At 44.9% G+C, this 17,662-nt stretch overlaps 1 protein-coding gene across 1 annotated transcript in view; it reads right to left on the bottom strand.

Moving 5' to 3' along the window:
• LOC130122431 (echinoderm microtubule-associated protein-like 4) overlaps nt 1–17,662 on the bottom strand; it is a 218,711-nt gene that overhangs the window by 97,695 nt on the left and 103,354 nt on the right. The window contains exons 10-11 of the mRNA XM_056291344.1: nt 17,213–17,282; nt 14,309–14,419 (exon numbers count right to left, since the gene is read on the bottom strand). Of these exons, the coding sequence (XP_056147319.1) occupies nt 14,309–14,419; nt 17,213–17,282 (181 nt within the window). The remainder of the gene's footprint in view (nt 1–14,308; nt 14,420–17,212; nt 17,283–17,662) is intronic.

Raw genomic sequence — 17,662 nt, forward strand, 5'->3', positions numbered from 1 at the left:
TGGACCAACCAACTTATAGCTAAAGAAAAAGAAAATTACATTAACCACTGGACATCTATCACAAAAACTCAAAGCAAACTTCAATGTTATGTGGCTCTAAACAGACGGTACACGATGGCAGACTATCTGACCACCGTGACCGATCAGAAACTGAGAAAGGCATTGACTATGTACAGACCCAGTGATCACAGCTTGGCCATAGAGACTGGCCGACACAAGCAGACCTGCTGCCCAGAGAAGACAGGCTGTGTCAACTCTGTCCAGAGAGACAGGTGGAGACAGACCTGCTGCCCAGAGAAGACAGGCTGTGTCAGCTCTGTCCAGAAAGACAGGTGGAGACAGAGCAACACTTCCTGCTACAATGTAGCACATACGAAGACTTAAGAACAAAATTCTTCACAAAATTTAAATGTAAATTCCAAGACTTGGACACACTTTCTGACCCGACCAAAATGACTTGGACACACTCTCTGACCAGACCAAAATGCAACATGTACTTGGGGAAAACAGTGTCAGCTCATCGATGCAGCGATATACACTCACTGGCCACTTTATTAGGTACACCTTGCTAGTACCGGGTTGGACCCCCTTTTGCCTTCAGATTTGCCTTAATCCTTCGTGGCATAGATTCAACAAGGTACTGGAAACATTCCTCAGAGAGTTTGGTCCATATTGACATGATAGCATCACGCAGTTGCTGCAGATTTGTCGGCTGCACATCCATGATGCGAATCTCCCGGTCCACCACATCCCAAAAGTGCTCTATTGGATTGAGATCTGGTGACTGTGGAGGCCATTTGAGTACAGTGAACTCATTGTCATGTTCAAGAAACCAGTCTGAGATGATTCGAGCTTTATGACATGGCGCGTTATCCTGCTGGAAGTAGCCATCAGAAGATGGGAACACTGTGGTCATAAAGGGATGGACATGGTCAGCAACAATACTCAGGTAGGCTGTGGCGTTGACACGATGCTCAATTGGTACTAAGGGGCCCAAAGTGTGCCAAGAAAATATCCCCCACTATATTACACCACCACCACCAGCCTGAACCGTTGATACAAGGCAGGATGGATCCATGCTTTCATGTTGTTGACGCCAAATTCTGACCCTACCATCCGAATGTCGCAGCAGAAATCGAGACTCATCTGACCAGGCAACGTTTTTCCAATCTTCTATTGTCCAATTTTGGTGAGCCTGTGCGAATTGTAGCCTCAGTTTCCTGTTCTTAGCTGACAGGAGTGGCACCCGGTGTGGTCTTCTGCTGCTGTAGCCCATCTGCCTCAAGGTTCGACGTGTTGTGCGTTCAGAGATGCTCTTCTGCATACCTCGGTTGTAATGAGTGGTTATTTGAGTTACTGTTGCCTTTCAATCAGCTCGAACCAGTCTGGCCATTCTCCTCTGACCTCTGGCATCAACAAGGCATTTTCGCCCACAGAACTGCCGCTCACTGGATATTTTCTATTTTCCGGACCATTCTCTGTAAACCCTAGAGATGGGTGTGCGTGAAAATCCCAGTAGATCAGCAGTTTCTGAAATACTCAGACCAGCCCGTCTGGCACCAACAACTATGCCACGTTCAAAGTCACTTAAATCACCTTTCTTCCCCATTCTGATGCTCGGTTTGAACTGCAGCAGATCGTCTTGACCATGTCTACATGCCTAAATGCATTGAGTTGCTGCCATGTGATGGCTGATCAGGAATTTGCGTTAACGAGCAGTTGGACAGGTGTGCCTAATAAAGTGGCCGGTGAGTGTATGTCAGGTCATGTCACAGCCTAAGAGACAAGCAGCACAACATATGACAGCTGTAGTCTCCTCACAACCCATGCTCCACCTTTTGATCTACTTCGGTTTCTCTATTGTTATGAGTTTTATTGTTTCGTTATTGATTGATAAAATGTTGTGTTGATGTTCATTATTAGTGTTATTGTGTACTGTTCAAACTGTATTTTTGATGCTTTGGCAACACTGTTGTAAAACTTTCCTGCCAATAAAGCCCTTTGAATTGAATTGAATTGAATTTAGACAGACAGACAGACAGACAGACAGACAGACAGACAGACAGAGAAAGAGCGAGAGAGATTATAATAACATCAACAGCAACATTGTTGTTGTTGCTGTTATTATAATCATTGTTGTGTTGTGTTGTTGTTTTACATGCTTTGGCAATATGTACAAAATGTATGTCATGCCAATAAAGCAAATATTGAATTAAATTGAATTGAATTGAGTGAGAGAGACAGACAGAGACAGAGACAGAGACAGAGAGAGACAGATAGAGAGACAGAGAGAGACAGAGAGAGATAAATAAAATTTCAAAAACAAGGCAGATCCTGCACTAGATAATATTGCCTTCTGCAGTTTACCCAGCATGCTCTGCTATCAGACTGATGTTTTGATTTTGTCCGTACAGCAGATATGTGGTGGCTGAGGGCAGGAACAAACCACAAGGGTCCATCTCATCCTGCTATGCTACTGGCCACTTCACTGCTCTGTCATGGCTGTTAGGTGCAGACAGGAAGAAGGCTGCACAGGAAATGTCTGCCAGTAAAGAGCAGCCCGCCGCTTGTAAAGCAGGACGTCTGCATGGTGAGAAGGTCAGATGAGTCATCAGCACAGCATGATGAAGATCTGTGTGCATGTGTGTGAGGAATAAAAAATGAATGCTAAGGTGTTGCTTTTTAACAGGTGTTTTAGTAAAAGGTCACTTGTTCAGTAGTGCTTCCCCCTGAAAGTCCATGTGTCGAATCACCCGTGACCATAAGTCCACCTGAAATTCTTCAAGCCCGGCCATCTGTTTCTTTTTTTTTTTTTTTTGAAAACTTTATTTTCCAATTTTCAAGTTTTTTGGAACAGGTATACAAAGCACACGAACAACAACAACAAAAAAAAACATGTAGGAGTCCCCCCTCCCCCCCAAGGCTAAAAAAAGAAGAAAGAAAAAAAGGACTATGCAGGGATTTCTTATTCCAATTCCACATAATAACCATATTTTTGAAGACGATATAAAGTTGTACACATATATCTATAAGTATTTTCGTTACAACCAGGTAGATAAAAAGTACATTCAATAAAAGGGAAAACCTTCAATAAAGTCTATGAAAGGACTCCAGGTCAAAGTAAAGTTTTTGCGGGTTTTACATATTTTATCTCGGAGCTTTTCTAAAGGTAGAAAGGACAGCACCTCCCTCAACCATTGCAAAAATTATGGCGTTTTATTCGACTTCCAGTTAAATAGGATAAGTCTGCATGCTAGTAATGAGACAAATGCTACAGCATTTGCCTGCAAAGTTGTGACCTTACAGTTAGGGGGTGGTATGCCAAAGATGGCTGTGTGAAAATCAGGGTTTATGGTCTGTTTACAGATATGTGAGAATACATTAAATATCTGTCCCCAATAACTGTTGAGGGAGGGGCATGCCCTGAACATGTGTCCCACCGAGGCTGGACTGTGACTGCACCTCGGACAGCCAGGGTCTGTGGTGGGAAAGATTCTGGCATGCTTGTCCCCCGAGTAGTGAAGACGGTGAAGCACCTTAAACTGAATTAACCCATGTCGTATACACAATGAAGACGTATGAATACGAGTTAAGCTGTCCCGCCATGCCTCTTCAGAAAGCTCTACACCCAAATCTCTCTCCCATGCAGTTTTTGTTTTGTCCCAGGACATCTGTTTCAATCCCTGTATCAGTGTGTAAATTATAGAGACCCATTTTTTCCCAAAGGAATCCTTCTCTAGAATAACATCTAATTAGCTCCTGGGTGGCAGATACGGAAATGAGAGAAACACTTTCTTGGCAAAACTACGGATTTGAAGGTATCTAAAAAAATGGGATCTGGGTATGTTATGGTCTTTGGTAAGTGTTTCAAATGAGGCAAATGTTCCATCTTTAAATAGATCACAGAAAAACACCAGTCCATTTCTATGCCAAAGTTGAAATGCGTTATCTAACACAGATGACAAGAAGAATTGATTATTTGCTACTGGAAAAAGACCGCTAGCATGCTTTAATCCAAAATGCCTCCTAAACTGGAGCCATATCCTAAGTGAAGCTTTAACCACCGGGTTTGTTATTTGTATGTTACGGTTATGTGGTAGTGGAGAGGTGAATATCGGTAAAGGATTGGATAAGAGCTCCATGTCAACCCAATCTTTACCGTGTTGATTCTTATATGTAAATGCCCAATGTAAAAGTTTTACAATGTTCGCAACCCAGTAGTAACAAATAAAGTTAGGCAACCTAATCCCCCTGTCTCCTTAGGGACCTCCAAGTATATTTTCTTCATCCTGGGGTTTGAACTGTTCCAGATGAAGGATGAAATTAATCTATCTAATTGTTGAAAAGTTGTCTTAGGTATGAATAGGGGAATCATTTGAAAAAGATAAGAGAAATCTGGGTAAGACTGTCATTTTAACTATATTAATGCAGCCCGCTAATGAAATTGGTAGCGTTGACCACTTTTTAAAATTTTGTTTTGTTTGTTCTATTAGTGGTTTAAAGTTATGGTTACATAACCTCCCCATTGTATGAGTGACTTTGATTCCTAAATATGTAAATACATTATGTTCAAGTTTGAATGGAAAGCTAGAGTAGTCTCTATCAGTGTGGTTAATCGGAAAAAGCAAGCTCTTTGAATAGTTTATCTTATAACCTGACAGGCGACCAAAGTTATCCAGGGTAAGTAATAGTCTTGGTATAGATTCTATTGGGTTGGCTATATATAACAACAGGTCATCTGCATAAAGTGATACCTTGTGCAATTTACCACCTTGTGAGATACCTTTAATGCCATCCTCTGCCCTAAGAGCTATAGCGAGTGGCTCAATTGCCAAATCGAACAGGTAAGGAGAGAGGCTGCAGCCCTGTCTGCAGCCCCTATGGAGTGAAAAATAATCAGAAATAATATTATTCGTCCGCACTGCAGCTGTCGGTGAGCAATACAATATTTTAACCCATGCTAGGCATGAGAAACCAAAGCCAAACCTTTCTAGAACAGCAAATAGATATTGCCATTCGATGCGGTCAAATGCCTTCTCAGCATCTAAAGAAATCACTACTTCTGTCTCTTCTACAGAATGTGGTGTGTACAGTACATTAAATAGGTGGCACATGTTATAGAATGACTGCCTGCCTGGTATAAAACCAGTTTGATCAGGGTTAACAACCGTTGGGACAACAGTTTCAATATGGGTGGCCAAGATTTTTGTAAGGATTTTGTAGTCGCAATTCAACAATCTTACAGGGCGGTAGGAGCCACACAGTAGGGGTCTTTTTCTTTTTTAAGTAACACTGATATGGTTGCCTGCATCATAGTTTGGGGCAATTTCTGTTGGTTAAAAATTTCTTGATACATCAGGTTAAGTATTGGTGCCAGCTTGGTAGCAAATTCTTTATACATTTCAATTGTGAAACCATTCGGACCTGGTGCTTTGTTGCTCTGCATGGATTTAATTGCTTGTATCGCTTCCTCTGTTGATATCTCTTTGGCTATCTGTGCTCTGTCTTCAAGGGCAATTTTTGGTATGGTCAGACCGTCTAAAAAAGTGAAAATATGCAACAAGTCGCTGGGCAGTTTTGAACTATAAAGGGTAATATGAAATTGTTTAAACTGGTTATTGATGGTGTCAGGGTCGGTAGTCTTTACCCCAGCTGCTGTGCAAATTCCAGAAATAGTGTTAGCGGCTGTGGACTGTCTAACCTGATGGGCTAATAGTTTTCCAGCTTTCTCTCCATGCTCATAAAATGTCTGTTTTGATTTAAAGAATAATTGTTCTGTTTGTTTAACGGAGAGATTGTCGAATTCTGTTTTTAATAATACTTTTTTCTTATACAGTTCAGGTGTTGGGGAATCAGCATATGAACGGTCCACTTCCGCTATACTATGGGACAGTTCTGTTAGACGTTGTTTATGTTTCTTTCTCTCATGTGCTCTGTATGAGATTATTTGACCTCTAAGGTAGGCTTTGAGAGCCTCCCAAACAATAGTTAGTGGCATATCCGGAGTATGGTTGAATTCCATAAAGAGATCTATCCGCTGGGGGAGAAAATTTTTAAAGGAGTCCATGGACAGTAATAGAGGATCAAATCACCAGGTGCGTTGGGGTTTAGGGCAGTCTATGAAACCTACACTCACCGGCCACTTTATTAGGCACACCTGTCCAACTGCTCGTTAACGCAAATTTCTAATCAGCCAATCACATGGCAGCAACTCAATGCATTTAGGCATGTAGACATGGTCAAGACGATCTGTTGCAGTTCAAACCGAGCATCAGAATGGGGGAGAAAGGTGATTTAAGTGACTTTGAACGTGGCATGGTTGTTGGTGCCAGAAGGGCTGGTCTGAGTATTTCAGAAACTGCTGATCTACTGGGATTTTCACGCACACCCATCTCTAGGGTTTACAGAGAATGGTCCGAAAAAGAGAAAATATCCAGTGAGCGGCAGTTCTGTGGGCGAAAATGCCTTGTTGATGCCAGAGGTCAGAGGAGAATGGCCAGACTGGTTCGAGCTGATAGAAAGGCAACAGTAACTCAAATAACCACTCATTACAACCGAGGTATGCAGAAGAGCATCTCTGAATGCACAACACGTCGAACCTTGAGGCAGATGGGCTACAGCAGCAGAAGACCACACCGGGTGCCACTCCTGTCAGCTAAGAACAGGAAACTGAGGCTACAATTCGCACAGGCTCACCAAAATTGGACAATAGAAGATTGGAAAAACGTTGCCTGGTCAGATGAGTCTCGATTTCTGCTGCGACATTCGGATGGTAGGGTCAGAATTTGGCGTCAACAACATGAAAGCATGGATCCATCCTGCCTTGTATCAACGGTTCAGGCTGGTGGTGGTGGTGTAATATAGTGGGGGATATTTTCTTGGCACACTTTGGGCCCCTTAGTACCAATTGAGCATCGTGTCAACGCCACAGCCTACCTGAGTATTGTTGCTGACCATGTCCATCCCTTTATGACCACAGTGTTCCCATCTTCTGATGGCTACTTCCAGCAGGATAACGCGCCATGTCATAAAGCTCGAATCATCTCAGACTGGTTTCTTGAACATGACAATGAGTTCACTGTACTCAAATGGCCTCCACAGTCACCAGATCTCAATCTAATAGAGCACCTTTGGGATGTGGTGGACCGGGAGATTCGCATCATGGATGTGCAGCCGACAAATCTGCAGCAACTGCGTGATGCTATCATGTCAATATGGACCAAACTCTCTGAGGAATGTTTCCAGTACCTTGTTGAATCTATGCCACGAAGGATTAAGGCAGTTCTGAAGGCAAAAGGGGGTACAACCCGGTACTAGCAAGGTGTACCTAATAAAGTGGCCAGTGAGTGTATATCTAGATGTACAGGACTATGACCCGAAATAACAATACTATTATATTGGCTCCCCCTAACCATAGGAAGGACCCTACTATCCAGGAGAAAAAAAATCAATCCTTGAGTAAGAATGGTGCACTGGGGGAAAAAAGGAGTATTGTTTAATAGTTGGGTTATTTCTTCTCCAGGGATCAAAAAGAGAGTAGGATTCCATAAATGAATGGATAACAGCACCTGCCTTCGAAACTTTACTATTAAGTCTTGGGTTTGATCTGTCCAAATATGGATGTAGTACACATTTAAAATCTCCCCCCAGTATTAATCGGTAATTATTTAAGTCTGGGAAGGCTGCTATGAAACTAGTGAAAAAGAGTGGGTCATCCCAGTTTGGTCCATATACATTTGCCAGTGCCACACGTGTACCATACAGGTTACCTGTCACTATCACATACCTTCCCCTGGGGTCAGAAATAGTCAGTAGTAGAACGAATGGGATACCCTTCCTGATCAAGATGGCCATGCCCCGCGTTCTATTCTCATTCCTGGAACAGAACATTTGTCCTATCCAAGCTTTCTTTAGTTTTGTGTGTTCACTTGACCGAAGGTGAGTTTCCTGTAAGAACATGACATCAGCTCTCAAAGATTTTAAATGTACAAAAACCCTACTACACTTTACTGGATTGTGAATTCCCTTTATATTCCAGCTCAAAAAACGAAGATAACCTGTATTCTGAGCGTCAAACATTTTTTCTAAAAATGAAAAGAGAAAAGAAAACAAAAAGTCCCTGCCTACTAACTACAAAACAAAAACAGAGCCTTGAGAACCCAGGCTGATCTACTAATTCCCTAGAGATCGCATCCCCCATTTCTTGTATAACATGGCAAATAACCATATAGAGACCCTCTAACAAGCCCCAACCAGGGCGAACAGTGGTCTTGTTAAGATTATATTAAATCAAAAAGGATTTATCTACCTAAAAACTATATATCAACACCCATATTAAAATTTTTAAAAAAAATAAAGATTAAAAAAAAAGGAAGGAAAATATATCAACACCCATATAACAGCAGTTATAATTCAGTTCCTTTGTAGGTAAGTGACACTGAGCTGCGTGTCGCCCTAGCAGGCTCTGTGTCGCCCTAGCAGGCTCTGGCAAGTCACCAAAGCACTGTTACGGGTCTCATAATAATTAGCATCCATACACACATATACATGCACAAACACGATAACAATAAAACAGAAAAATAGATTTTTAAATGGGCAGCAGGTATGAAACATTTGTATTAAATGAAAAGGGTAATGTTATCTGTGAGTCTCAAATTACAAAAGTTAGAGTAAATAGATAAAGTTAAACTGTAACGTTACCCTGTTGTCTTGGTGTCTTAGCTAGTTGCTTCCGCTAGTTGTTGACACTTAGCAGCTAATATCAACTAGCCGCCAATACCAGTTAGCCACAAATATACTGGAGTTTATCAACATCTTACTGTACATTGTCCTGAGGCTTTAGATTCTCCCTGATATAACCCATCGCCTTAGATGGCTCTAAAGTGATACGAAGCACCGCCGGGAACAGGATCCCGAACTTGACGCCCTGGCAGCTCCGGAGGAGCTGCTTAGCTTCGGAGAAGGCCGCTCTCTTCTTCCCACCGCCGCGGTGTAATCCGGGAAGATGCTCCCTCTCTTGCCGTGCAGGCTCAACGGAGCTGAGCGGGCAGCTTTGCAGAAAACCTCCTCCCTCTCGGAGAAATAGTGAAACTTCACCACGATGATCCTGGGGGGTTCTCCTTCGTTGGTCGAGTGCCGCAGGCTGCGGTGAGCCCGGTCTAGGGTCGGGGTGAAGCTGAGGCCCAGTAACTCCTGCAGTAGCTTAGCGATGGTAATAGTAGGCTGCTGGCCTCCGCTGGTCTCGAATCCCTCCTTTATCCCGACAATACGTGCATTACACCGGCGTTGTCGTCCCTCCAGACCGTCTACCTTTGGCGTAGCATAGCGACTTCAGGTGTTAGCTGGCCGATGTCCTCCTCCATATTCGTGGTCTTGTCTGAGTATGTATTCAGGCCGTCCTTCACATCTTTCAGACCGGTCTCTTGTTTCGCCATGCCGGCCTTTATAGTCTATTTTTGCATTCAGATCCTCTGTGAATGAATCTATCCGTGCCAAGATCTTGCTCTCACTGCTTGCGATGGCAGCCATCACCCCAGATAGGTCTGTAGACTCCCCGTCCGAGGCTTTCACAGAGCCCGAGGCTTTAGCGGCCTGGTCACTGCTGGGTTTGTTTTTGCCCATCGCGTCTTCTAGATGATCGGTATGCAAGTACAGGGTTGTGAGTCCAGTGTGCTAGCGGTTAAGTATCGTGTGTGTTAAACCTAATTTATCTGTGTTTGATCTGAAAAGTTAAAATATTAATGAAAAGTTCGCCCTGATCAGGAGCTCAATCTAAAGACGTCCTCACATGTTACTGCTCACCAGCGCCCCCCGGCCATCTGTTTTTTTGTCAGTCTGTGCATCACATTGTATTTCCATATTCTAGCAGGGCGAGCGTGCGTCCTAAAACAAATGGCGTGACAACATGTGCTGGGGGTTAAGTGATGAGAAAGCGGAAAGCGTCTCAGAGTGGTTGGTAAACGAGGCCGTCTATAACCATGTCTCCCAACCAGTCTCAAGTATGGCGGCATTTTCAACTGGAACCTCTGTGATCAAGGATTCACTCATCATTCAACAACTGGAACATAGTACACCTCGATTTAAACAGAAACACATGTATGCTGTCTGTATCGTATGTTGAAAAACCCACACGGTGGCACGACATCACGTCAGCAATTCAGTTCGGCCGCAATTCAAATCTTGACTCATATGCAGCTGTCTTTTATGGATTTGTACAAGGCAGAATCTATGTTCCCATGACTTGTTGCATTTGACTGTGTTAATGTGGTCAAACTCATCACTGAAAGTCATGCTAATGGATTTTCTGACTGCCAGATTACATTACATTACATTACAGTCATTTAGCCGACACTTTTATCCAAAGTGACTTACAATAAGTGCATTTAACGTAGGAAATCAGGAGAACTACTAGTCATCAGAGGTCATAAGTGCATCTAAACAAGCATGTAGGAGCAAAACCAGTGCTAAAGTAAAAGCGCAAGAAAGAGTTTTTTTTTTAAATGATTGAATACAGTAAGTGCTAAGAACAGTAACAGGGTAGTAGTTCTTAAAGAGGTGAGTTTTCAACCTGTGCCGAAAGATGGGCAGCGACTCCGCTGTCCTGACATCAGTGGGGAGTTCATTCCACCACTGTGGGGCCAGGACAGAAAACAGCCGTGATCGGGTCGATCGGCAGCAGGGGCCTCTGAGCGACGGGGCAACCAGGCGTCCCGAGGCAGCAGAGTGAAGTGATTGGGCGGGGGTGTAGGGCTTGACCATGGACTGGAGATAGGAAGGAGCTCTTCCTTTCACTGCCCTGTAGGCTAGCACCAGAGTCTTAAACTGGATGCGAGCAGCTACTGGGAGCCAGTGTAGGGACATGAGAAGGGGAGTTGTGTGGGAGAACTTAGGGCGGTTGAACACCAGACGAACTGCAGCTTTCAGAACAAGCTGCAGAGGTCTGACGGCCGACGCTGGGGCACCAGCAAGGAGGGAGTTGCCGTAGTCCAGCCGGGAGATGACTAGAGCCTGGATGAGCATCTGTGCCGTCTCATAGGTGAGGAATGGGCGAATCCTCCTGATGTTATAGAGGAGAAATCTGCAGGAGTGAGCAACCGATGCAATGTTTGCAGCAAACCACAGTTGGTCGTTCAGGATCACACCCAGATTCCTCGCAGTCCGAGTTGGCGTCACCAAGGTGTTGTCAATGGCGATGGCCAGGTCTCGGTGCGGGCAACCTTTCCTCGGGAGGAACACCAGCTCTGTCTTGTTCAGACTGAGCTTCAGGTGGTGTGTCGCCATCCACTCCGAGATGTCAGTCAAGCACGCAGCAATGTGTGTCTCTACTTGTGTGTCAGAGGGAGGAAAGGACAAGATCAGCTGGGCATCATCACTGTAACAATGGTAAGAGAAGTCATGCGAGCGAATAACAGAACCCAGGGATGTTGTGTACAGGGAGAAAAGGAGAGGACCCAGAACCGAACTCTGTGGAACGCCTGTAGTCAGTCTGCGAGGCTCCAACACAGATCCCCTCTATGTCACCTGGTAGGAGCGACTCGTCAGGTAGGTTGCAAACATTGAGAGTGCAGAGCCTGTGACACCCAGCCCCTCGAGGGTAGAGAGGAGGATCTGGTGGTTCACTATGTCAAACGCAGCTGACAGGTCCGGGAGTATCAGGACAGAGGAGAGAGAGTTTGCTCTTGCAGAGTGCAGCAATTCTGTCACTGCAAGGAGGGCCGTCCCTGTCGAGTAACCTACCTTGAACCCAGACTGGTTGGGGTCCAGGAGGTTGTTCTGGTGGAGGTACAAAGAAAGTTGGTTAAAGACAGCACGTTCGAAAGTTTTGGATAGAAAGGGTAGAAGGGAAACTGGTCTGTAGTTTTTGACGTCAGAGGGGTTAAGTGATAGTTTCTTGAGAAGGGGGGTGACTCTAGTAGTCTTGAAGGCAGATGGAAAGTCCCCTGCATGGAGGGAGGTGTTGATGAGGTGGGTTAGATAGGGAAGGAGTTCAGGTGCTATAGACTGAAGAAGAGGGGAGGGGACCAGGTCAAGAGAGCATGTGGTGGGGCGACTGGATGTGATGCGGTTTAGAACCTCGTCGGGGGAGAGGGGAGTGAGGTGGGATAGGGTGGGATGTGGAGAGGTAAGGGAGGGTGCAGAGGGTGGGCTAGTGCAAGCAGCACTTACCGGGTGGTGAGAAAAGGAGGATCTGATGTTGTTTACCTTCTTGTCAAAGAAGTTAGCGAAGTCATCAGAGAGAAGGGAGGAAGTAGGAGGAGGAGGCGGGGGTTGAAGAAGTGTAGAGAAGGTTTCAAAGAGTTTCTTAGGATTAGAGGCAGAGGATAGGATTTTGGAGCGATAGAAGGCAGCCTTAGCAGCAGAGAGGGAGGAGAAAGTGGAAAGAGACTGGAAGTTGAGAAGGTCCTCTGGGAGTTTGCCTTTTCTCCATTTGCGCTCTGCCACTCTCAGGCTCCATCTGTTAGTACGTACTGAGTCGGTCAGCCAAGAAGCAGGTGGAGTTGGGCGTGCAGGCCTGGAGGTGAGGGGACAGAGATTGTCCAGAGAAGAGGAGGGTAGAGAGAAGAAGATCAGTAGCAGCGTCAGGGGGTAGGAGAGAGAAAGATTCAGTGTAGGGAGGATAGAGGTAACATTGGAAGAAAGATCAGTGACGGAGAGAGAGCGGAGGTGTCTACGGGCCTGTCATGTCACTGCTGTTCCTTGTTTTTACCTCTCTTTTTTATTTTACTCCCCATCCCCTTCCCCTAGGGGGCACTTACCCCAAACCTAGGCCGTTATTGTAAATAAGAGTTTGCTCTTAATTAACTTGCCTATTAAAATAAAGGTTGATGATGACGATGATGGAAACCATGTGGGAAGGGGAAGGGGCTGAGGGGGAAGAGAGGGAGAGAGAGTAGGACATGAAATAGAGGTCAGAGAGCTGGAGAGGAGTAATAGAGAGATTGGAAATATGACAGTGTCTAGTAAAGATAAGGTCCAGCTGGTTGCCGGCCTTGTGGGTAGGAGGAGAGGGTGAGAGGTGACGGTCAAAGGAGGAGAGGAAAGAGAGAAGAGGATCTAGCCTTTTAGTGTGGATGTTGAAGTCACCGAGAAGGATAAGTGCAGAGTCATCAACAGGGAAGTGTGAGACAAGTGTGTCAAGCTCCTCCAGAAACTCACCAAGGGGGCCTGGTGAGCAGTACACAACCACGATGGTGAGTTTGACTGGATAAGAGACTAACAGCATGAAATTCAAAAGAGGGCAGAGAAAATTGTAGAATGGAAACAAGAGAATGTTTCCTTTCAGGGATATTAGCAGGCCAGTACCACCACCCTGCCTCCCAGCTCTAGGAGTGTGAGAAAAAGAGTACACATCAGACAGAGCTGCGGGTATGGTAGTGTTTTCTGGCATGATCCAGGTCTCAGAGCAAGAAAGTAGAGGGAGAGCAAGGATGCGTAGCCTGAGATAAACTCAGCTTTCGGCACCGCAGACTGGCAATTCCAGAGCCCTCCCGTCACCACTTGCTCAACGTGAGTGGAGAGAGTGGGATAGATGAGATTGGTAGGGTCACGGCGCCTAGGAGTGACCCAACATCTATGCCAGCTCCGAGAAGATGAAAGGACAGGAATGCGAAGAAAACACATAGTCTATACTAGGTACACAAAATACAGATGACTGACTGGATCTAAAAAGAGCAGTCCGTGCTTGACAAAGTCTTGGCTTGAAAAAGTCATGCTTGCCTTTGTTCACTCTAGCCTTCGATCAACCTAGGCTTGTTTGCCTGACGCTTCCACGTAGCAGCAGTGATTTAAACAGTGATTGCTAATTGTCTGCCATGGGTGCAGGCTGTGTGCAGATGAACTGATTCAACCTTCTGTGATTTCTTGCCTGGATTATGAGTAGTTTCTTACCTGGATTATGAGCAGTTTCTTGCCTGGATTATGAGCAGTTTCTTACCTGGATTATGAGCAGTTTCTTACCTGGATTATGAGCATGCACCCAGACATGAAATAGAGTGGTGTGAGAAGAGAATCGGGCATTGGGAACACAGGAAAGCTGTTGTATTTTTTGTGAATGGTTAATGGGTTTTGTGCGTTTTATTATGGTTTAAAATGTTTTGGTTTCCGTCCCTGTTTGCTGCCGTTCGCTTCTGTGCCACTCGCTGAGACTAGCAGCCAGATATCTGACCACAGGAAGCATTATCCAGGACAATGTCTGTACATGACCATCGCTATTAGTGGTCAACTCATAGCACCTTTTGTCAATCAATTTGAATGATGCCTTTTATTTAACACACTGCTTTACTGTGTGGGAGAGGGGAGCAACACTCACTGCTTTGGAGAAGGCCAGTGAGCCCACGCCTCTCTCAAAGGTGCCCAGGCCGATGACCTGCAGGGTGGTCAGGCTGACGCTGTCCCACACCCTGACATGGGGCTGCAGGGGCTAAAAGAGAGACGGGCAACACACGAGTGGTTAGACTTCAGCTGGACATTCAGACTTACTGGCTGACAAACTGTCCTACTGTCCATCTACTGACCGTACCCCTGTCTGTCTTGTCTATCTACTGACTGTACCCATCTATCTTTGTCTACCTACTGACTGTACCCCTGTCTGTCTTTGTCTATCTACAGATTGTACCCCTATCTGTCCTACTGTCTATCTACTGATTGTACCCGTCTGTCTTACTATCTACTGACTGTACCCGTCTGTCCTTGTCTACCTACTGACTGTGCCCCTGTCTGTCTTAATATCTATCTACTGACTGTACCCATTTGTCTTTTCTACCTACTGACTATACCCTTGTCTGTCATAATGTCTATCTACTGACTTTATCCCTGTCTGTCTTATTGTCTATCTACTGACTGTACCCCTGTCTGTTCTACTGCCCATCTACTGACTGTACCCCTGTCTGTCTTACTATCTACTGACTGTACCCGTTTGTTCCTACTGTCTATCTACTAACTGTACCCATCTGTCCTACTGTCTATCTACTGACAGCACCCCTGTTTGTTCCTACTGTCTATCTACTGACTGTACCCCTGTCTATCTACTGACTGTACCCGTCTGTCCTACTGTCTATCTACTGACTGTACCCGTCTGTCCTACTGTCTATCTACTGACAGCACCCCTGTTTGTTCCTACTGTCTATCTACTGACTGTACCCCTGTCTGTCCTACTGTATATCTACTGACAGTACCCCTGTTTGTTCTTACTGTCTATCTACTGACTGTACCCGTCTGTCCTACTGTCTATCTACTGACAGTACCCCTGTTTGTTCCTACTGTCTATCTACTGACTGTACCCGTCTGTCTTACTGTCTATCTGACTGTACCCGTTTGTTCCTACTGTCTATCTACTGACTGTACTCGTCTGTTCCTACTGTCTACCTACTGACTGTACCCGTTTGTTCCCACTGTCTACCTACTGACTGTACCCGTCTGTCCTACTATCTATCTACTGACTGTGCCTCTGTCTGTCTTAATATCTATCTACTGACTGTACCCATTTGTCTTTTCTACCTACTGACTATGTCATAATGTCTATCTACTGACTTTATCCCTGTCTGTCTTTACATATCTACTGACTGTACACCTGTCTGTTCCTACAGTGTATCTACTGACTATACCCCTGTCTGTCATACTGTCTATCTACTGACTGTACCTCTGTCTGTCCTACTGCCTATCTACTGACTGTACCCCTGTCTGTCTTACTATCTACTGACTGTACTCCTGTCTGTCCTACTGTCTATCTACTGACTGTACCCATCTGTCCTACCGCCTATCTACCGACTGTACCCGTCTGTCCTACTGTCTATCTACTGACTGTACCCGTCTGTCCTACTGTCTATCTACTGACAGCACCCCTGTTTGTTCCTACTGTCTATCTACTGACTGTACCCCTGTCTGTCCTACTGTATATCTACTGACAGTACCCCTGTTTGTTCCTACTGTCTATCTACTGACTGTACCCCTGTCTGTCCTACTGTCTATCTACTGACAGTACCCCTGTTTGTTCCTACTGTCTATCTACTGACTATACCCGTCTATCTACTGACAGTACCCCCGTTTGTTCCTACTGTCTATCTACTGACTGTACCCGTCTGTCTTACTGTCTATCTGACTGTACCCGTTTGTTCCTACTGTCTATCTACTGACTGTACCCGTCTGTTCCTACTGTCTACCTACTGACTGTACCCGTTTGTTCCCACTGTCTACCTACTGACTGTACCCGTCTGTCCTACTATCTATCTACTGACTGTGCCTCTGTCTGTCTTAATATCTATCTACTGACTGTACCCATTTGTCTTTTCTACCTACTGACTATGTCATAATGTCTATCTACTGACTTTATCCCTGTCTGTCTTTACATATCTACTGACTGTACACCTGTCTGTTCCTACAGTGTATCTACTGACTATACCCCCTGTCTGTCATACTGTCTATCTACTGACTGTACCTCTGTCTGTCCTACTGCCCATCTACTGACTGTACCCCTGTCTGTCTTACTATCTACTGACTGTACTCCTGTCTGTCCTACTGTCTATCTACTGACTGTACCCATCTGTCCTACCGACTGTACCCGTCTGTCCTACTGTCTATCTACTGGCTGTACCCATCTGCCCTACTGTCTATCTACTGACTGTACCCCTGTTTGTTCCTACTGTCTATCTACTGACAGTACCCCTGTCTATCTACTGACAGTGCCCCTGTTTGTTCCTACTGTCTTTCTACTGACTGTACCCCTGTCTGTCTTACGGTCTATCTGACTGTACCCGTTTGTTCCTACTGTCTATCTACTGACTGTACCCGTTTGTTCCTACTGTCTACCTACTGACTGTACCCGTTTGTTCCCACTGTCTAACTACTGACTGTACGCCTGTCTGTCTTACTGTCTAACTACTGACTGTACCCCTGTCTGTCTTACCGTCTAACTACTGACTGTAACCCTGTCTGTCTTACTGTCTATCTGTTCTACTGTCTGTATGTTTATACTTCTACTTGTGTGTCCTTCTGTCTAGGTAGTATTATAATCTAAAGGTGGTGATCGCAATAGATAATAGGCAAGGAGGTAGTAGTATTATAGTACCATTACAGAGGAGGAGGTAGTAGTATTATATTAGTACTACAGAGCTGGAGATAGTATGTCATATTAGTATTATAGGGGTAAAGGGAGTAGATTTATAGTAGTATAATACTAAGGGTTTGATGAAGTCAGGGTTCAGAATGACAGCCTTACTCTTCCGTCTTTGTCCACCCCTGCAATCTGTCCAGTGGCAATGCGGATTTTATCTGGATGAATGGCCAAGCTGGATAAGGAGAGAGGAAAAGAGAGAGTGAGTGAGAGAGAGAGACGGACAGAGAGAGAGAGACAGATAGAAACAGAGAGAATAGAAAAAGGCCAAACTATCAGTTTCAACTTCTTTCAATAAAAAGTGGAACGGGAGGTGAGCTTTTCTTCTGAGAAACAGTAAGAACAGTTGAGTCAATTGATTTGCTTCCTCTCTACATCCACTGAAGCTACTGTTGAATGAAATGGTGTTGAGCTAGTCTAGAGTAAATCTGTCTAGTCTAGAACTAGTCTGACCTTTCTAGAGCTATTCTTGTGTTAATCTGTCTCATCCAGAAAGATCGGCTTGATCCAGCCTGCAGACTCTAGAGCTAGTCTAAAGTTAGTCAAGAGTTCCAT

This window comes from Lampris incognitus, chromosome 13, assembly GCF_029633865.1.
Source record: "Lampris incognitus isolate fLamInc1 chromosome 13, fLamInc1.hap2, whole genome shotgun sequence".
In the NCBI taxonomy this organism is placed as follows: domain Eukaryota; kingdom Metazoa; phylum Chordata; class Actinopteri; order Lampriformes; family Lampridae; genus Lampris; species Lampris incognitus.